The sequence below is a fragment of the Piliocolobus tephrosceles genome, chromosome 4 (genome assembly GCF_002776525.5).
Source record: "Piliocolobus tephrosceles isolate RC106 chromosome 4, ASM277652v3, whole genome shotgun sequence".
NCBI lineage: Eukaryota > Metazoa > Chordata > Mammalia > Primates > Cercopithecidae > Piliocolobus > Piliocolobus tephrosceles.
The window spans coordinates 74,077,264-74,098,385 of record NC_045437.1 but is presented as its reverse complement, the minus strand read 5'-3'; the positions used below and the strand labels follow the sequence as shown (position 1 = coordinate 74,098,385).

The 21,122-nt window shown below is 39.9% G+C and overlaps 2 protein-coding genes across 7 annotated transcripts in view; one reads left to right on the top strand and one right to left on the bottom strand.

Moving 5' to 3' along the window:
* The window catches only part of WDR41 (WD repeat domain 41), a 48,760-nt gene extending 40,526 nt beyond the window's left edge, over positions 1-8,234 (top strand). The window contains exons 10-14 of one of the 6 annotated variants that reach the window (XR_002732156.1): positions 2,130-2,251; positions 3,069-3,157; positions 4,104-4,237; positions 4,999-5,123; positions 7,166-7,304. Coding sequence is in view for 5 of the 6 variants with exons in the window: in XM_023214910.1 (XP_023070678.1) it covers positions 2,130-2,251; positions 3,069-3,157; positions 4,104-4,237; positions 7,166-7,318 (498 nt within the window). In the remaining variant the exon portion in view is untranslated. Of the gene's footprint in view, positions 1-2,129; positions 2,252-3,068; positions 3,178-4,103; positions 4,238-4,902; positions 5,124-7,165 lie in introns of those variants that run through there. The other 5 variants (XM_023214912.1, XM_023214910.1, XM_023214913.1 and 2 more) reach the window with 5 other exon arrangements.
* Positions 8,235-12,117: 3,883 nt separating this feature from the next.
* The window catches only part of PDE8B (phosphodiesterase 8B), a 356,027-nt gene continuing 347,022 nt past the window's right edge, over positions 12,118-21,122 (bottom strand). Inside the window, exons 21-24 of the mRNA XM_023214908.1 lie at positions 20,377-20,497; positions 18,283-18,450; positions 14,479-14,608; positions 12,118-13,909 (exon numbers count right to left, since the gene is read on the bottom strand). Coding sequence (XP_023070676.1) covers positions 13,800-13,909; positions 14,479-14,608; positions 18,283-18,450; positions 20,377-20,497 — 529 coding nt within the window. The 3' untranslated portion in view covers positions 12,118-13,799. The remainder of the gene's footprint in view (positions 13,910-14,478; positions 14,609-18,282; positions 18,451-20,376; positions 20,498-21,122) is intronic.

Here is a 21,122-nt window from a genome sequence, read left to right as displayed (position 1 = left end):
TTGAAGATCTGGTGCATTTAGTGAGGCAAAGGAAATTTAAAATTTTAGGAATGTTTCTCTCAGTCTGCTGGCATCTTGGGGCAAGATAAATTGAGAATTGTTGATTTCCATCCCATAGGGCTTGGGAGTTATGCTCTTGAAGCACTTGAGATCTGTTTTGCTGTAACAGATTAGTACCAGTGGACTACTGAATCTTATCTCTGATCTAAAAAACAAATCTCTTAGCATCAGAGGCTCAGAAAATGTGTTTAAAGGGCAATTAACTTTTCTAAATGTAATTACAAGAAATGTTTATGAGTTGTACCCTTCGAGGAGGAGGAGTTGGGGAGGCTTTTCTCTATTTTGTGACTTTCTATACTGTTTAGATTTTCTAACAGCATGCCTGTTATTTTTATTAAAAATTTCAGTAGTAGTGTTCTGTGGCAGGGGGAGAATATGATCCATTTTTCTTTGTACCACTTTTTTAAAAACAAAACGAGAGATTAGGATAGGAACAGGACTTAAAAATACTAATATATTCAAAGATTGTTTCTTTGTATCCCAACTTTGTTTTGAAAAAAGTTAAATATACATGGTAAAAACAGTATGGTCTCAGAAATGATGGAGACTAGATCACTTAGAGTTGTAGCCCTACAAATTATATATTTTAAGTGTTACATGTTTTTTTCTTACTTTTGTAAAAATTAATATTTAAAAGTTTTTTGTTTTGTATTTCTTTTAAATTTTTTGATTGATGTTTATTTTCTACTATATATGCTGGATAAAGCATTGTATAGTTTTCCCTAATTTTTCTTTGTTGTGAGTTCTTTCCTTCTGTAAGGGACCATTAGTTATTGATAGCAGGGATAGTGTCTCCATTAAGTAAATGCTGCCTCCAAAGCTCATGAATTCTCTAATTGTGTTTATAATTTTCTTCCTGACCTTGGATAAATTACTTAAACTGTGCCCAGATTTCCTGGTCTGTAGAATAAGTTTCGGGGGATGTTGGCATTGAATACAATCCATAGGGCTTTCCGTTTTAGCACATTGGCTAGCACTGTTCATTAATGCACCTGCATTGGGCGTCAGCTGCATTGCTGATTGTGGAGTACTAATCCTGAGAGTCAAGGGGATCATTCCAGATTTAAGATTCCAGCAAGCTTTGGTTCAGTCACTATAGGTCTGAGTTGAGTTTGTAGTCTTGGAGGCTGTGTGAGAAAGGTTGGAGGGCCCAGAATCTCTGGTCAAAACAAGAAGGCAATATGTAGGGATATTTGAAAGGTCTACCTCATGGGGATATCTATTGCTTAAGAATGAACGATTGTAGGACAAGTGCTTGCAGAAATTGCAAAGGCTACTACTGCATGTGAGTCTGTGTCATGCGAGGAACGAGCAAGGGACTTGAGGGACTGGAATAACATGACCTTGATTCTAATATTGACTCCATGTCTCATTTCTTGTGTGACTTTAATCTCTTTAATTTTAACTTCCTTATCTGGAAAATGGCAATGATGCTTGCCTTCCTTAACAAGATGTTGTGAGGCTGAAGTGAGATAAGTATTGGTGGAAATGCTTTCAAAAGATTAAAGTTGTTTTAGTAAAAAGGTATTTTCTTGTAATAGTACATTTGGAAAACTGTTTTTGTGAAACCTTCAGAGGATTGCATGATGATAATGCCACTGTAGCCGTGCTTTTTCATATCACTCGTAGTCTCCTGATTGCTTAAGATGTGGAATGCAAGTAATTTTGCTTGCATTTTTCAGGCAGAAGAAGCTAGGTAATTTTCCCAAGGATATAGTGTTATTTAAATGAAAACTCAGGTTATCCCTCAACAGCTTCCACTGCAGGACCAGGCTGCCAGCTATAGCTTTTCTTTACATCTATTTCGGTGAGGAAGAAAGTGGCGCAAAGGGATATACTATGCAGACCTTTCTCTCCATTGGTGGTTATGTCCCACCTTCTAAATGCTTGGAGCTTTCCTTAGTGCTTTGACATTTTGGGGTTTCAGAGATTAGTACTGTAATTTGGGCTAAAGCCTGGGAATGGGGAAGGTAACAGTGGCTTTCTAATGTCACATGAGGGCTGGAAATCCATTACAGTAGGAAGGGTGAGTGCTAGTTTTACGCCCATTTCTGAACTTCTTCCCCTAGAATGTATTTGCTGCAGTTGGAAGGGGTTTATACGTGTATAACCTTCAAATGAAGCGTGTGATTGCCTGCCAGAAAACTGCACATGACTCCAATGTCCTGCACATTGCCAAACTTCCAAACAGGTACAAGTTCCCATCTGTTCTGCGATAGATGAAAGCAAGTCACGGTCCCCAGGGCTACCATTGTAATTTCTCAAGTGGCCAAGTTACCTGGCTTCATGGCTTGACCTGCTGTGTTCTTTTGGAAATGGAGAATGCCTGAGGGCTGTCTCTTACAGAAGGGTATGTGGCAGTGTATTACAGAATTTACAAGAAGAAAGGTTCAAATGAATTACATCGAATTTCATTGTAAGAAGAGATGATTTAAAATTTGGTATTTAACAATGAGAACGACTTTGGGGCCACTTACAGTGTACCAATTTTTACATTTCTCATAAACCTACCTTCTTTTTGTTTGTTTATGGCCAGAATCAAATGGCTGCTAGTCTCCTTGTTATATGAGGCTACTAAGAGAGTGGTTTCCTCTCAGAGTAGATTTGCTGCTGAGCTTCTAGGGATGAACATATGGACAGGGAATATCGTTATTTTCTATGTAGGATATTTTTGGAGTGAGAGGCACCCAGAGAAGAGAGTAGCAAGAGGAGGGAAGGGGGCTGCTTAGGACATTGTGAAGTACAATTCACAGTTTTCCCAAATGCATTTTTTTAAATGAAGAGAATAAATTTATAGCATGTGAACTAATGTAATGTATAACATGTGGCTTTCCTAAAAGGTGCTTTTAGTTTGTGTTGTAACGTCATGTTAAATTGTGATTTTTGTCAGTTCCTGCTAAGAGCTGAATAAAAGCAGTTGAGGGCTCCACTGATTTCTTTCACTGCAAATTTAGCATTGGTCCTCAGTGGTGCGCTCTCTTTGTATTACTGATTTTCTGTTCTGACAGGCAGTTAATCTCCTGCTCAGAAGATGGCAGTGTACGCATTTGGGAGTTAAGAGAAAAACAGCAGCTTGCAGCTGAGCCTGTACCAACAGGTGTGTCTTCTCTCAAAAAGGTAGTCTTTTTCTCTGTCCTTTTTTCTCACGTGAAAGGCAGGAGAAGGGCGATTATGTGAAACCACTAAAATAATACAGAAATGTTCCAAATAGGCATCAGATGTTTGTAGAAAGCATATGGTAATTGAGATCTAGGATTTACAGCTTAATGCTGCCCTAATGTAGAACTGCCACTTCATTTCAAGTAAGATAGAGATTTTATTGTTTTGAGGGAAAACTTACTTTCTGGTCATCTGAATGACCAAATGGCCTAATGAAGTATTCATTTATATTGTCTTTAATTCTGACTGATACACAAAATTCGTACTGTCAGATGTCAAACTAAAGTGTTCTTTACCGTTGATGTTGAACTCAATTTATGGAAAAATACACTTTTCCTTGCGTGCTTACATCATAATTGCATGAGCTCTTGACTTCCAGGTGTTTAATTTGAAAAACAAAACTCTGAAGGGTTGAATAAATTAGTTACCAACCTTTGCACAAGAAATCAGATGCTGGTACCTAGTTGCTTCTGGTTCTTTTAACTTCCTGAAGTCCTGGGGTGTTGCTTTTGCACATACACATACAGATTTTCCCCCATGCCTTGTTTGTTGATCTGAGTTTTGCCCTTGTTTTCCCTTGACAGTTAGACACTGCCATTCAAGCTTTGTTTCTGTCCTGTTTTATTCCAAGTGTCTTTTTGTTAATATACCTTCACCAATGGGTGACTAGGGGCAATAAAAAGGGATGAAGAACAGACCTGGTTAGCTAAGAAAGATGAGATAACATATTCAAAAAACCCTAGCACAGTGCTCAGTACTGTCCACTTAGCCCTTGACTAAAATAAGTCTGGAACCTCTTCACATTTAAATCTTCTGTTTTTCTGATCTCATGTTATTATTGTATGTATAGAGCACAGTAATTTTGGAAATGATTCTTTTTCTAGGTTTTTTTAACATGTGGGGATTTGGAAGAGTCAACAAACAAGCCAGCCAACCTGTTAAAAAGCAGCAAGAAAATGCTACTTCATGTACACTGGAGCTTATTGGAGATTTGATTGGACACTCGTCATCTGTGGAGGTATTGCTTTTCAGGCATAGAATGTCCAGGCAACTTTCCTTTTCATTGCTCTTTTCATTCAGTTGGTCTCATAAAGGCATGTACTTTTTTGTAGATCTGAACATGGAATGGGATAGGCTATAGTATGTGCAGTTAGGATTTCCCTTTCCGGAGATATGATTTGAGGAAACAAGGAATGCACTGCTTTTAAGAATGGGCTTAATCACCATTATTTATGAGCTGGAGATAGCTGACCATAAGGGCAGTGTGAATCATGCTGACTATTAAGACAATAGTCAACAGAGAATGCATGAAGGGTTGTGGTAATGTGTATACAGTTAAAGCCTTAACAGAATCGAATTCCAGGGGCCTTTATCAAATTTATGAACAGAGTCCTGTTTTCACCTGCCTTTGAAGGATAATAGTTTGTTACCTTTAATGAAACCCTATGCCTTGATTTTCATTGTGCAAATATGAAAATTTTAGTTGAAAATTATGAAATGCATAAGCTTCTAATATATAGAAATCCAAATACATTAATATTTGCTGCAGGCATCATTACCTACAGTGAAGGAATAAGATCAGTTGAGGTAACAGATTAGTTGTAAGAACTAATAACAGTGTAATGATAACAGCGTAATCAGAGCCCTAAGGAATTTCTTAAATTGTTCTTCCCTGTTTCACAGCCAAAGAAGAACAAATTTCTTTTCATTTGAAAGGGCATTCATGCTTACGAGGAACAGCGGCAGCATGCTTGTTAGTGAGCGTTTCCTGTATTTCAGGCACTGTGCTAAACACTGGCTGCTGGAGTTGACAGAGAGAGATGGATACGGTCCTTGCCCTCATGGATCTTACTCTTGAGTGGAGAGAAGGGGTATAGACCCTAGGCTGCATATGATGGACCCAAGTAAGCAGCAGTGACTCAGAAGAAACATTTCTTGCTCAATCTTGTAAATGGTTAGAGGATATGGGACTTGATACTTTAAGTTTAGTAGGATGAGTATATAGCCTTGTCACCATAAGCTCCTTGACGTTGCGTACAGTGTCATAGTTGTCTTTGCTTTCCTCTAGCAAGTAGCTCAGTTTTTAACTTTGTGTTTCTGGTTGGGTGGCAAGCGTGGACTGTGGTAGACAGAAGGGCAAAGATAGCATTTATGTGGTGGCAAAGAGCACCTTGGCTAGGCTGGAGTGCTGGCTTCCTGTGAACAGACACTAGTAGTAGATAAAGCCTGGGAATGTGGTTTGGGGTCAGATTATGAATGTCCTTGAGGCTGAGGAGTTTGGACTTCATATTTTTAAATAGTAGGAACTCATTAAAACGGTTTTTAGATGGTGGAGAAAACCCCATGTAAAACACATTCAAATGTGTTTGAATGTGGCACATTTCTCATTATATAAGACAGTGTCAGCTTCTTAGGAATTTTCCTGAGTGAAAGTGTTGAGACCTGAACATTTTTGAAAAGCATCTCTGGCTTTGCTGATAAAACCTATGCTATCTCTGCAGTGTCACCTGAATTTCCTCATTTCTTTTTTTGAGACAGTATCTCTCTCTTGCCCAGGCTGGAGTACAGTGGCACAATCTTGGCTCACCGCACCCGCCACCTCCCAGGTTTAAGCGATTCTCCTGCCTCAGGCTCCCGAGTAGCTGGGATTACAGGTGCCCGTCACCACACCCAGCTAATTTTTGTCTTTTTAGTAGAGATGGGGTGTCGCCATGTTGGCCGGGCTGGTCCTCATTTCTTTTATATTTTCATCCTTGCTCTGCTGGCTCAACCCCTCCACCTGTATATTGAATTTTGTGTTTTCCAGTTTCCCAAGGAATTCTGCTTCCATATTTCCTCCCTTCACTCCTGCATCCTCAGCTGAGTCTTCTCCTGTGGTCTTCAGAAATGTATAAGTCATTTTAGAGAAAACTCTTGTTCTCTTTTTTCCGAGAGGGAGTTTTGCTCTTGTTGCCCAGGCTGGAGTGCAGTGGCGTGATCTCCGCTCACTGCAACCTTCACCTCCTGGGTTCAAGGGATTCTCCTTCCTTGGCCTCCCGAGTAGCTGAGATTACAGATGGCCAGCTAATTTTTAGTATAGACAGGGTTTCACCATGTTTGGCCAGGCTGGTCTCGTGAACTCCTGACCTAGGCAGTCCGCCCACCTTGGCCTCCCGAAGTGCTGAGGTTACGGGCGTGAGCTACCACACCCGGCCCTGTTTCTCTTTTATTTCACCCTTTCCTTCGAGGACCTCATCCTTTTCATTGGTTCACTTCTCTCTGATACAACTCTTCACCCCATAGTATTCATGTTGCCTTTTGTCAACACTATTTTCCTATTCTTAGCTTCCAGCCTATTCCTTCACTGGACAAGCCCCTTCCCCTTACTTGGGGCATTTTCTCACTTTGAAGCTTTTTCTGAATTTCTGTGGCATGTCAGAGTCTGTACTGCATTATTTAGTGCCTGATTACATAATCTTTTCTTGGTACCTTTATTGTTTCAATTATGATTTGCTTTTCAGAATCTTGAGGATAGGAACCATAAACCTAGTTCTGACACTCAATACCTATGGATTGAGTATATCTACTTTTATAGAGAGAGCTGAAGCCAGTGATTATCTTGGGAAATTTAGAATTCAGACATTTTATCCATAGCCATTATACATAAGTAATGGTTAAGTAAAACCAATGCTTGAAAAATCAGATTATGAAAACATCTGGAAGAACTATGGGAATTCATATACTTTACGAAAATAGCTATTCTGTAGTTGAATAATATTAACGAAATTCTGATTAAAATATTAGATATTATTTGTATGTGACTGTTACCAATACTGAAAAATGAAGTTCTACATCCAGATCCAAAGGAGTCTTAAGGCATGTATCTCACACGCACATATGTTAATGTGGTATTAGCCACTTCTCTGCTTTTCAGGGTCACTATAATCAGTTTTAATTTTCTTTACAGATGTTTCTATACTTTGAAGATCACGGACTAGTGACATGCTCTGCTGATCATCTCATTATTTTGTGGAAAAATGGAGAGCGAGAATCTGGATTGCGCAGTTTAAGATTATTTCAAAAATTAGAGGAGAATGGTGACTTATACCTTGCTGTCTAGTTTAAGGAATTAAAAATACATATGCATGAACCTTGAACATCAAATATCGGGTACTACTCTGAAAACCATTAATATATTGATCACTTAAATTGGTAATTTTTTTTTTGTCAGTCCATAAAATTCTACATATTTAAAGTTTTTGTGGACCTACCAACCAGGAACATGTTGCTTCTCAGGTCCTAGTATATCCTCCCAAGAATATACCACAAGTTTTCCATTTGACTGTCAGCTGCTGTTGAAGTGGTGAGTGCTGTGTTTTGAGCTTATTTTGAACCTAGACCCTTGTGAAAGGTACAAATAGAGGTAATAGTTAAGTTATGGCATTTATTAGAAGTTTTATTATTTGGCTTCCTTTAGAATTATTGTGAAGTTTAAAAATAGCCTTTCTCCTGCAAATTTTCCTGGTCTTATAGTAACTGTTAGTGTTCTATACAGCACAAACTTGAATCTCTCAGCCAAAAAAATGAACATATATACTGTTAACGTATGGCAAGTTTTTTTTTTTTTTTTTGGTATCAATTTGTTTAGATAATTTAAAATTCTAATTTTTTAGTTCTAGCTACTAAAACCTATATGAACTCAAATGGATAGGAATCTTATGAGGGTGTATTTTTCCCAGTGCGAATTGGCTTGAACAGCCATGGGCTAAATTGGTACTAGAACAACAACTGCCCCTCATGTACAACAAGGATGAGCTCTAGATCATTTGAGAGGCACAGTGTTTCCAGAGTCAGAGACTGCCGCTGAGCGCAACTGCCCCATCTGACCACTGACTCAAATACGAATTGCTTGAGACAGACTTCATTTATGTAGTTCTTTGCAGTGTCCATTGAGACACTATAACCAGCCTTGTAACAATATGTTTTCTCCTTTTGGTGCTAAAAAATAAAAAAATGAGAAAGTAAAGTAGTCTACACATTAAAGATTGAAATTCTTAAACTACCGATTAAGAAAGGGCAATGTGACTGATGTTAGCAGACTGACCCTTCTTACGGAAAACCTTCTACAGATTTATGTGTTCATTATACAAATAACCCTAAAGGGAATCTTCAGAGTTCTTTTTACTAGTTTTAGCTTTGACAGTTACTTCCACAACTACCTACAGTCAAAGACTGGAAGAGTTAAGGTCATCTAGGTAGACCAATGGCATAATGTTATAAATGAGGAAACTGAAGCCCAATGCGGTAAGGCCTTGCAATTAACTCTGTAGTGCCCAGTATCACTGACCAGCTCTAAAAACAGGAATTGAAGACTGAATGAGAGAGAGACTTATATGACTACTTTAAATCCAAATAACATTGAGTCATGAAAAGTTTTATGGAGAAATATTAAAACTTAAGCTACCTCCAATTACAAAAGACTTTCTCCCATTACTCACATGCTTTTTCCTTTAGAAAATCTGTGTTAGCCCATACATTTGTAAAGTTGTTTTCTTAAGTTGTATGGCACATGGGAGTCATAGATTTTTAACTGTTTTACTTCCTAGCCTGTTCTAGGCTAGTGTTTTGTGATCCTAATCTATTCAAATGGAGTGGTAGAAATCACATGAATTTTGGAAGCAAATGGTACCATAGGTACCACAGCAAATTCCTTCTGTCATTATACAGGCATACCTCAGAGATATTACAGGTTAGATTTCAGACCACATCAAAAAAGCAAATATTGCAAATAGAGTGAGTCACATCTAGTTTTTGGTTTCCCGGTGCCTATAAAACTTTTGTTTATACTACAGTCTTAAATTTCTAAAAAATGTACATACCTTAAGAATACTTTATTGCTAAAAAATGCTAACAGTCGTCTGAGCCTTCAGTGAGTCATAATCTTTTTGCTGGTGGAGGGTCTTGACTAAGGTGGTTGCTGAAGGTTGGGGTGGCTGTGGCAGTTCCTTAAAATAAGACAGCAATGAAGTTTTCCAAATCAATTGACTTCCTTTCACAAAGGTACCTCTGTAACATGTAATACTTTCTAATAGCATTTTACCCACAATAGAACTTCTTTCAAAATATAGAGTCTGTCATCTCAAACCCTGATGCTCCTTTATCAACTAAGTTTATAGAATATTCTAAATCCTTTGTTGTCATTTCAACGGTGTTTAACAGCACCTTCACTGTGGAAATGACTGTCTCCAGAAACTACTTTCTATACACATTCTTAAGCAACTTCTCATCTATTACCTTCAGGCTCCACTTCTTCCAGACTCCTTTTAATGTTGAAATTTTGACCACCTCCCATGAATCAGAATGTTCTTAGCGGCATCTAGAATGATAAATGCTTCCCAGGTGGTTTTCAGTTGACTTTGGCCAGACCCATCAGAGGAATCACTAGTTAGGGCAGCTACGGCTTTATGAAATGTATTTCTTAAATAAGACTTAAAAGTCAAAGTGACTCCTTGACCCATGGACTGCAGCATAGATGTTGTGGTAGCAGGCATGCAGACAACACGAACCTCCTTGTACATCTCCATCAGAACTCTTAGGTCACCAGGTACATTGTCAATGAGCCGTAATATTTGGAAAGAAATTTGAGGTCTCAACCATAAGTTTAAATATTCAGTAAACCATGCTATAAACAGATGTGCTGTCATCCAGGCTTTGTTACTCCACTTCTAGAGCATGGGCAGAGTAGATTTAACATAACTCTTAAGGACCTTAAGATTTTTGGACTGGTAAACTCTTGACTTCAGCTTAAAGGCACCGGCTACATTCGCAGGCACTGAACTTCTCCCTAGCTACGAAAGTCCTAGATGACATCTTCTTCTAATAGAAGGCCATTTCATCTTCACACACTCAGTTGTTCAGTGTAGTCACCTTCAGTGATCTTAGCTAGGTCATCTGGATAACTGCCTGCTGTTTCCCCTTGCACTTTGACGTGAATGGAGATAGCTTCATGAACCAACCTCTGCTTGCTTCCAACTTTTCTTCTGTAGCTTCCTCACCTCTCAGTCTTCAAAGAATTGAAGAATTAGGCTTTGGCTTAAGAGGATGTTGTGGCTGGTTTAGTCTTGTATATAGACCACTCAGACTTTCTCCATCTCAGTAATAAGGCTGTTTCACTTTCTTGTTTGCATGTTCACTGGAGTAACACTTTCAGGAACTCTTCCTTTGCATAACTTGGCTAACTGGTGTAAGAGGCATGGCTTTTCGACCTGCCTGAGCTTTCAGTATGCCTTCTTCAACTAAGCTTCATTATCTGTAGCTTTTGATTTGAACTATTGCACAATTAGAGGCCACTGTAAGTTATTAATTGGCTTAATTTCAATATTGTTGTATCTCAGGGAATAGGGAGGTCCAAGAAGAGGGAGAGATTGGAAACCGCTTGTTGGTGGAACAGTTAGAATATACCCAAGATTTATCAATTAAGTTCACTGTCTTATATGGGCATGGTTTGCAGTACCCTAAAACAATTACAGTAGTAACAGAGATCACTGATCACCATGACAGATACAAGAATAAAAACATTTGAAATACTGTAAAAATTGCCAAAATGTGACACTTACACAAAGCGAGCCCATGTTGTGAAAATGCCCCAGTAGACTTACTCAATGCGGGGTGGCCACAAGCCCTTAATTTGTAGAAATGACAGTATCTTTGAAGCACAATGAAACAGAATGCAATAAAATGAGGTATACTTGTATTCTAATTTTCTGCCATGAAAAACTGTCTAGAGGGCAGTCTCCAACCCTAGGGACTAGATTGCTTTTGTTTTCATGCATGCCCTAAAGTCAGAAAGATGGGGGATAACAGTATGATGGGAGATTCTGGTAGGGTCTCAAACCTGATGGTGTTCAGTAGTTGCAGGTAGACTGCTCCTAAAAGTTGGACTTTCAATTTAGAATAATAGGTCAATGTATATTATGTACATTTTCTCCATTTCCTGAGTTTAGCTTTCAACACTTAAGATAACTTGCAACAGCAGAAGTAACACTACATAGTGTTACAATATGTACAAATGCCTTGTCATTTTTATTTAAATATATTTTATTACCTCAGTCTCTGGCTATATTCACAGAGCACAAGGGCACAGGATCGTCCCTTCTGTTTCTCTCTCTACAGCTGAGTAGGTTCTGTGTGAACTGATAAGCTTGTTTTTTTGCCCCAGAATGCTAACCAGTCCTGACTTAGAGGGCAAGTAAATTTAAAAATCTTAAATTAGAAATAAAGAATGATCTTAGGAAATTATAGGGTCATTCTGGTCCAGCGATGTTTTATAACTAGCTTCCTCCTTTCTCTTTAGTAGTCAACGGAAATTATTAAAGCGTGTTGCATTTTCCTAATACAGCCCCCTCAACACATGCCGTTTAAGGAAACAACTCCATGTAAGAGGCAGTTATAGTGGTTTATATAATATAAACTATCTGATACAAACACCATCTGAAAGCCTGTATTTCTAACAAGTTGACTATATAGAAGAATAGACTACTTCGCAGCTCAGAAGATTATAATGTAGATTACACTGGTAAAGAGCAGAAATTGTTGAAGCTTTAGTACCTAGCTGTCTTAAAGCATTTTTAAACATTTGCACATTACTAATAAAAAGTTTGAAGTTAACATGAAATTTGACATAACACTGAGTAAGCTGTAAATATTTCATGTAGAAGATGTCAGACACCTGATAAATGTTACTTACCAAATAGAACTGAAAGTGAGATGATCAGAAAAGGACTGTTCCTTGCCTCAAGCAAGCTTCTGAAGCCTAGGCAAGTTAGCTAGGTCCTTAATATGGGATTTTGGCATCTTGATTTTAATGTGCTCTGAAAACAAAGTGTGTGACTCATGAAATAAAGGACACTAAACCCCAAATTTGAAATTATGAAAAGTTTAGGCCAAAGAGGTAAAATAAAAACAGCTGTTGGGAATGAAAAATGGCTGTAGGAATTTAGTTACAAGTACTTCACAAAAACATTTTCATCACATTTACATAATATAGCATTACAATACAAAGCTGGCTGCTGTCCTGACCAAGCAAGTTCTCTTATCATCTAACAAAAATAATTTAGATACATTTCTTTGCATGGAATTGTCATATTTTTCCATTTTTGGTACAAAACATAGAAAAAAACATTGGCACATTATGTAGTGATAAGTCATTTTTTCCCCATGTACAAGTTCCAAGTATTCTGCATTCCAATTTGTATTGGAAAAAAGTAATTACTGATTCAGTCTCTGTTTATACCTTTTAAAAATGCAGCATGAAGTACAGAGAAAGAAAAACGAAGTTTGTTTACGGGGTCTAATATAATACATAGGAAGGATCGGCTGGTAAAAGAGAAAAGAAAATCTCAAGTCTGACTTTATGTAGATCACAGAGTTGTGAAAAGAGCAGTATAAAAATATGCACTTGTGCTTTAGAAGCTTTTAGCATACAATTAATAGCTTAAAATAGTATTTACTGCCTCCCCATATGCTATTTTCTGATATATTTACACCGCACAATTTTAACATTGTTAAAGCTAATGGCATGATTTCAAATATAGATTGGTTAAAAATATCTGAACCTTGAAACTTCCCCTCCCTAGCCCCTCCCGAAATATTACGTATAGGTGGTGCATGGCACAACATACTCCATGAGCTTACACCCAGAAAATTTGGATTTTAATAAAAATTTTAAACATGTATATAAACTTTTTTTTTTTTTTTTAAGAAAAGCTTGTCCAAGGGCATTCAGATTTAATGGCTTTTATATAATACTTGTTATAGTGCCTCGTGGCTGCCTCTGTGAGCCAGAAATAAGGGAAGCTCATGGATTCCCCAAAAATGAAATGTCACTTTTTCCCTCATCGTGGATGGCTGTTACCCCCTTTTACAGGAAAAGGGGTACAACACAGGCTGCTGATACCAGTCTAGAGAGGGCACCCACCAGCCAAGGCTGTGTTCTAACTTAGGTGTCACACCATCGGCCAAAAGAACCACGTAGCCACAGAGGCTGTGAAGCTAACTAGTTTATCTGTAATTTGGTCCAAGTTATTTCACTTATTTTATGTAGTTTTTTTTTTCTTAGATATATCTGTTCAGATAAGCTTCTTATGAATCCTTCAGATCGATGCTCTTGAGGAAAATAGTCAAGCTAAACAGCAATGATGATTTTTATGGTAAACGATGAGCTGAACACTAGCTAAGCTACTTAGTCACCATCCTGGGAGACTGAGCTCACAGGCACCAAGGCTTTGCTTCCTGTGGCCTGCTAGTTACAGTGAATCAGCTCCATGGATTGACAAGGGTACACCGGATGATATAGCAGAGTAAAGGAGTTTGCTAAGTATTTGTTCTGTCATTAAGTATTCAAAAGAACATACATTTTTCTTCATGGAACATAACTTTCTAAAAATGAAATTTGGGGATTTGAATGATTCAAGGTCAAATATTAAACATTAGCTCCTTCGCCAATACCTGTCATTATCATTAGAAAGGAAGGCCTCTTGTTTATGCTACTGCGATTCACAGTGTCCTTTGTAGGTCAAGAGGCCCCCTTCTGTGGCTTGGCTTTAGCTGTCAGATGGAAGCCTCAGACTTTTGCACTTTAGGTCATCTAGTGTCTTCCAGTGTTTGTAGTTGTCAGCCAAATGTTGCATCAGGCCTGGCAGATGTGCAAAGGCTGCAGGGACAGAAAAGAATCAAAAGAAACCTGTGAAGTTAGACCCCAGGAGCGTTTATAAGCCTGGGGCTGTCTGGGACAAGTTTGGGATCAGAATTAGAGGAGGCATACCCTGGGTGAGGCCTGAGGCTGTTAAGTGAACACAGGGCATGAGGACAAGTCATTAAACACTAGTTTCTGAAATACAAACAGGTCCTTTTTGAAAAGCTGCTTATCAGTGACATTATCAGAAGAACCTATGATTTAGGGTAAACTAAATACATTTTGCATTCTTTCTAGAGTTTCCTCCAATGACAGAATAAAACTGCAGTAGCTTCTGCAACGTGTCCTTTGAAGAGGCAAAGACTCGTTTATCCAGTTATCAAAAATCCATTGAGTCTTCTGCACACAAGCTTCTGTGCCAGCTGCTGGGGATGCAAAGAATACATCCACCCGACTCGGCCACAAAAAGCTGACAGCCACATTTTTAAAAATATATTTTGTTTACCTTTAGGGTCACCCTATGTCACTAAAGATAATAAAGTCTAACAAAATTTTCTTTGTGGGTGACAAAACAGTAACTGTCTTACCATCCCAAGCATCAAACATGTCTGTTATGAAGTAGTCAATGAAAGAGATCTGAGACTTGGGGATGCTACAGGTATTCCGGTCAAATACTGGCATCACCACAGGTAGCCCCTGTCTCTTCTCTTCATCAGTCTGTAAGAAAAAAACACCATCACATAGGGCTGGAGGACATGTGAGACACTTTTACAGTAATATCCTGTTTCTCAGAACAACTCTGTGAAAATGGGTTATTATCCAGTTTTCTCAATGAAGAAATAGGCTCAGCAAGGTCCTCAGACTTACGTAAGTCAGCTGAGCTACAGTGACTACACTCAGGCCTTCACACTCTCAAGCCTCTTACTTTTTTTCTTTTGTTTTTGAGACAGTCTCATTCTGTCGCCCAAGCTGGAGTGCAGTGGTGCAGTCTCGGTTCACTGCAACCTCTACCTCCCAGGTTCAAGCGATTCTTCTGCCTCAGCCTCCTGAGTAGCTGGGATTACAGGCATCTGTTACCATGCCCAGCTAATTTTTAGTAGAGATGGGGTTTCACCATGTTGGCCAGTTCACTGTCTTGAACTCCTGACCTCAGGTGATCTGCCTGCCTTGGCCTCCCAAAGTGCTGGGATTATAGGCACGAGCCCCAAGCCTCTTACTTTCTATGTGATACCATAGCATCTCCTGACATTTTGATCTCAGGGTACTTAGCCTCTTTGCTGTGATCTTTTATTATTGCAAAGTCAAAGCTATTTTCAATGTCGTACAAACACACATTCTCATACCAAAACTACTGACGTTTACACTGAGAAGAAGCAACAGTGGGTAAAACTGCTAACACCTTAGCATGACTCAATGAACTAGCACCAAACTGTATTAATAGCCATAGTCATTATATTATTCGCTGCCACATGTTTGCACTTTAAAAAGTTTCAGGCCGGGCCCACTGGCTTATGCCTGTAATCCCAGTAATATCAGAGGTCAAGGCAGGAGGATTGCTTGAGGCCTGGAGTTTGAGGCTGCAGTGAGCCGGGACTGTGCCACTGTACTCCAGCATGGGTGACAGAGTGAGATCTTGTCTCAAAAAAAAAAAAAAAAAAAAAAAAAAACAGTTTCACTTAAGAATTACCTCTTTGAAGCCGTAAGAGTTATTGTATTGAATCTTGACCTTTGAAGTACATGTCTCTGTAATATTCTGTGTGATGAATGTGATGAAATGGGAGTACACATGCACTTGGCACTGCATACCAAAATCTGCTGGTCATCTTGTGGAAAAGCACTTATGCACTTGAATTGAGATGAACCAGCTGCTTTTATCCATGGAGCATTATTTTCACTCGAAAGAATGACTATCAAACTATGATTGTTCAGATTTGGGTATTAGCTATGCAGCTTTTGAGGTGTGTGGAAATCTGAGTATTTCCAAATATACTCAAAGGCTTCATTTGTAACTTTCATTTTTAGGTCACCCTGGCTTATGAACATTAGTACATTCCTTTTTGGGAAAAGGACACCTAAATAGGAAGCTTATATCAAAAAACTTAAAAGCACATTTTTTCTCATTCTCCATTCACACTGAGAATAACTAGGAGTAGTACTTCAGGTCCTCGCTCTGTGGGTCCAGGGAAGCCCATTGATGAGCAGCTTTTGGCTTGGCGTGCTCATTTCAGGTCAGTCGATCAAGCAGCCTGAAAATATCCACTGGTGTTCAAGGAGTCATTTGATCCCCACCCCCTTCCTGTTCTCTCTGGAAAGCTCAGAACTACCTGTCCTACTTTTCTTCAGTTCAGGGGCTCTCTTCCCAGAAAGCTGCAGTTTACTTACTGGATTTCATGAACAGATACTTCTCTAAAGACGGACGACATACAAGCAGCCAACAGACTTTAAAAAAAAATGTCCAGGCTGGGTGCGGTGGCTCACGCCTGTAATCCTAGCACTTTGGGAGGCCGAGGCAGGCGGATTGCCTGAGCTCAGGAATTCGAGACCAGCATGGGAAACGCAGTGAAACCATCTCTACTAAAATACAAAACATTAGCTGGGCGTGGCAGCGTGCATCTGTAGTCCCAGCTACTTGGGAGGCTGAGGCAGAAGAATTGCTTGAACCTGGGAGGTGAGGGTTACAGTGAGCCGAGATCATGCCACTGCACTCCAGCCTGGGCAACGGAGCAAGACGGTCTCCAAAAAAAAAAAAAAAAAAAAATTCAGCATCACTAATCAGACATGCAAATCAAAATCACAATGAGATACCATCTCAAACTAGTCAGAATGGCTATTATTAAAAAGTTAGAAAATAACAGATGTTGGCAAGGTTGTGGAGAAAAGAATGTTTATACACTGTTGGTGAGAAATAAATTAGATCAGGTAGCCCCTGTGAAAAGCAGTTCGGAGATTTCTCAAAGAACTAAAAATAGAAATTGCTGTTCAACCCAGCAGTCCCATTACTGGGTATATACCCAAAGGAAAATAAATCTTTCTGCTGAAGAAACACCTATACTTGCATATTTATGACAGCACAATTCATGGTAGCAAAGACATGGAATCAACCCAGGTGCCCATCATTGGTGGACTAGATGAAGAAAATGTGGTGCATATATACCATGGAATACTATGCAGCCATAAAAAAAGAATGAAATCATGTCATTTGCAGCAACATGGCTAGAGCTGGAGGCCATTTTCCTAAAGTGAAGTGATATAGAAACAAAACCAGATACCACATGTTCTTTCTTAGAAGTGGGAACTAAACATTGGGTACACACAGTGGCAGAAACTGGAACAGTAAACATTGGAGACTTCAAAAGGAGGGAGGGAAGGGGGCAAGGGTTGAAGAACTACTTATTGGGTACTATGTTTACTACTTGAGCCATGGATCATTAGATGCTCAAACCTCAGCATCAGCATTATACCCTTTTAACAAACCTGCACATGTACCCCCAAATCTTAAACATACTGGGTCCACTGTTGGCCACTCCCCTTCACAGTCTTCCTAGGTATCATCTATTCTTTATCTTGCCCTTATTTATACTGCCACGGTAGTACATTTCAGCCATGCAGACCCCACAAAATTCACTACTTGTGGCTACTTGTTTGTCACCCACACACCCATCAGTGCTTAAGAATTTTCTCTGGAAGTAGGGCTGTTTCACATGTCCCTTTACAGCCTACTGTTTTCTAGATTTCTCTCCTTTAACTCCTCTTTACACTGCCACAGTTAAAGTGAACTACATATTGCTCCTCTTTATATAACAGTTCTGTTTTCCCTCCCCTTGTTAATTTTGCTCAGAATGCTTTGTTCTTCCAGAGTGTTTTCCTATTCCCACATTTCTGTAGCCCCCCCTTTTATCTAGGAAAAAAAGTCTCTGAACTCCTGTCGCACTTAACATAAACTTCCTTGAGATACACTTCATTTTTTACCAACATGTGGGCCTATCTGCATCTCTTCCCCCACTGGACTGGGAACTTCCCGTGGCCACAATGAGTCTTCACTAATGCTTGTGTTCCCATAACCCACCATGGAGACACCCAGGAATAACCTAATGAATGAATGGAAGATTTCTCAGTTTTTGTACAAGTTCTGGATCGAACAAATTGAAGATGAAAAGTTACTTCCAAAGGCTCAGTTTATCCTCCTCCTAGAGAGACTCTGGTTAGTGATCAGCCCATCCGTCAGTTCCTGAGGGAACTAGAAGTCTACCCCAGGAGGCGGTAAGCTGCTTTCTTCTAGGGAGGAGTGGTTAACTAATTGGTAAAAAGTTAACCGGAGAATCCCCAGGATTTCCATGACCTGGGGCCCATTCCCAGAGGGGAAGTGGAGCTTCCCTGGAAAGATGGCGCACCTGTGCAAAATACTCCTCAGAGATCCTCCCAGCCCATTCAATGCACAGGTCCAAGGGGCGGCATGGGTTGGCCACGTCAGCACACTTAATCATCATGCGTTTGATCAGAATTTGGTTTTCAGGGAAGTTCTTCCCGGCAGGGTTGCATTCACAGTCGCTGCCCTCAATCTGGAAAACAGATGGTCGGATCAGGGTTGGTTCAAGATGATGGTGAAGCCCACGAGGGCTGACTCGCCTGGCATTCGATGGTAATCACCGAGCACACAGGTGGGACTGGGACTCAGCGAAGGCAGCTTTTTAAAAAATTCCATATATAATATACCAATACATTCTTTAAAAAAAAAAAAAGAATATGCTGATACAGTCTTAAAAGACACTCAACACAGAATTTGAAAGCTGAAAGTCCCTATCACCACCTGTCTACCCCTCAAATCCATTTTCTTCCCTAGACGTAACTGCTACAGCAGTTTTGTTTTTATTTTGAGCAATTTGATATGTAATCTTAGAGGGAATTTCTCCCAGTTTAAAACAAAAAAAGTGTAAAAGCAGAGCTTTTAGCTACTTTAATCCATTTAAAGTAGGGCAATGGCACATGCATGTAACCTTCAATTATTTCTTGATTTCTACTACTTATGCCTACCAGCTCCCTCCCTTCTATGACCTGTCCCACCCCCAACTCACCCACTCCCTCGCACTTTGGTTCTCTTAAGGCATATGTCCACTCATGTTTTCTTGGCTGTTCTTCTGACTGGCTGGTAAGTGAGCAAGATAGGTGTGGGGTTCTTGGAGTAGAAAGTGGTCAGGAGCAGGTGTGTTCAGCCATGTTTAGAAAGACTGGTCCACACCTAGTGGTGATCTCAGTGTCCTCAGCCATGTGGCCAGGCCAGGACACGAGTTGGTACACACAGATGCAGTCACAGGCCATTTACATAGAACCTGAAAGATTGTTATTCTCCACTTTTAAAGGCACTATCAATTGATTGTCTGAAAACAGGTCTCCAGCGCTCTGCCAAGCCAAAAGGCTACATTACATTTGGGGGGTTTTAGACTGGACCTATTTATTAGACTATCAATGTGCAGAATACGTTCTGGAGGTGTTTGATTACTTATCAAAGTAATACTGTTTACTATAAATACTGCAGTTAATAGTAAGTTTCAGTGCAGAGTTGGGGGCTTACATGGGTGGATGACCTTCCCAGTTCTGACGTTCTGTGAATCTGTATACTTTTTCTTCTCTCAATCCCCAGATCCTTGCTCCTGTAAGTCCTCTGTGGAAGGAGAAGGCTCTAGTGTTGTGCTGTGGAATCCTGGGGAAGGGGCTTAATAGGTGAGGTAGACACTGTCCCTCCATCCAGACTGGTCATGGGATGGGTCCTACACAGATAGTCTCCTTGCTGATCAAGTTACGATGATCATTCACATGCATCCACTTTGCCAACCTCTGCTGCTCAACAGGAATAAGCGGAAAGCTTTTCTAGCTTTATGGAGTTATGAACAGCTTCATGGCTTTAGAGAACAGTGGATCTTATTAGGTGTCAACCTTCTGTTTCATGTTCCTAAAACCCAAATTGGTAAGGACCTTAAGGCAGGTCCTAGGTACATGAGTAGGTTTTAAAAAAGGAAAACAATGAATGCTTCTGCTTTCCAGTCACTCCCAGTTTTATGACAGTCTTCAGGTACTGGTATGCTTTTAATGTGAATCAGCAACATTCTTTGTTCTTTAAAACACCCTCCAACTTTGAGGTTTTCCAAGAGCTCAGTGAACAGAGAAGTAAAGGCTTTGGATTCTCTAAAATACCACCATTTATGCCAGTCTCTGCTCGTCTGCAGCTCCTTCCATATTCTTTGGGCCTAGCTTTTTTGGTCAGTACTGGCTTTTTCTCAGGGACTTTCTTTCAAGGAGCTCAGAGTTGCTGTGGACACAGTTTATTCTCAGCCCTAAGGAAAACAAGTGGCTAGTCCTTTCAGCCCTTTACCAGCTCCAAGCAAATAAACACCTTGCATTTGAGTGGGAGAGAAAATGCTTTGGGGCCAGAGCAGGCTCTCATGGGAATGTACTTGGATGTGCCTTACGGCATGGAAAGCAGCACTCACCTCAGCTGCCATTGGCTTGTTGATGCTGTTCACAAACTTATTCACATGTTCAAAGTGTTTTGTCATCTCTGTTGCCAAAACCATGTCAATAATAGCCTGGCGCAGCGTTCGATAATGGTTCCTAAAATAACCAGAAGACAAAGGGGCTTTTTCACAGTGTGTCTCGAATTATAACTATTCTGCCACCATTTCACTACACTCCTCACAACCTAGGAGGAAGCTGCGGCACAGAGGTAAGAAATGTGTACAGATCGCAAGAAGAGTTTACCTGCTCGTCCTCCCAATAACCAAGACCTGCAGATGCTATTCCATTTTCCCCAGTGATAGCTGACGCTTGTGTGATTTATGAGTATTTTTAAAAAGAGAGAAGGTACCCGTCACATGGTGGACATTTATCTGACAAGGTGATTCCCTTTTCCCTTCCCTTGAGAACATCAAAACAGTAAGGTGGCAGGAAACGGTAGGCTGATACAGCAGCCACATAAGCTGGCGCATTGCACTCTGTGCAAACACAGTGATTGCCGTTGCAGAATGGCCACGGCGTCCTTCAATGATGGCAATGGAAGATTTTCTGTGAATAAGTACTTCCCTAGATTGCAGCGGACAGAAGTTGTAATGAATGAAGCAACAACCGTACCCTAAATTAACCATCCAATTCTGTCGTCGTTTTCTAACTTCAAGAGCCAGAATGGCTCTTGAATAGAATTGGCTACTGGAAAGAATTTTCTGCAAAAGTTTAAAAACCC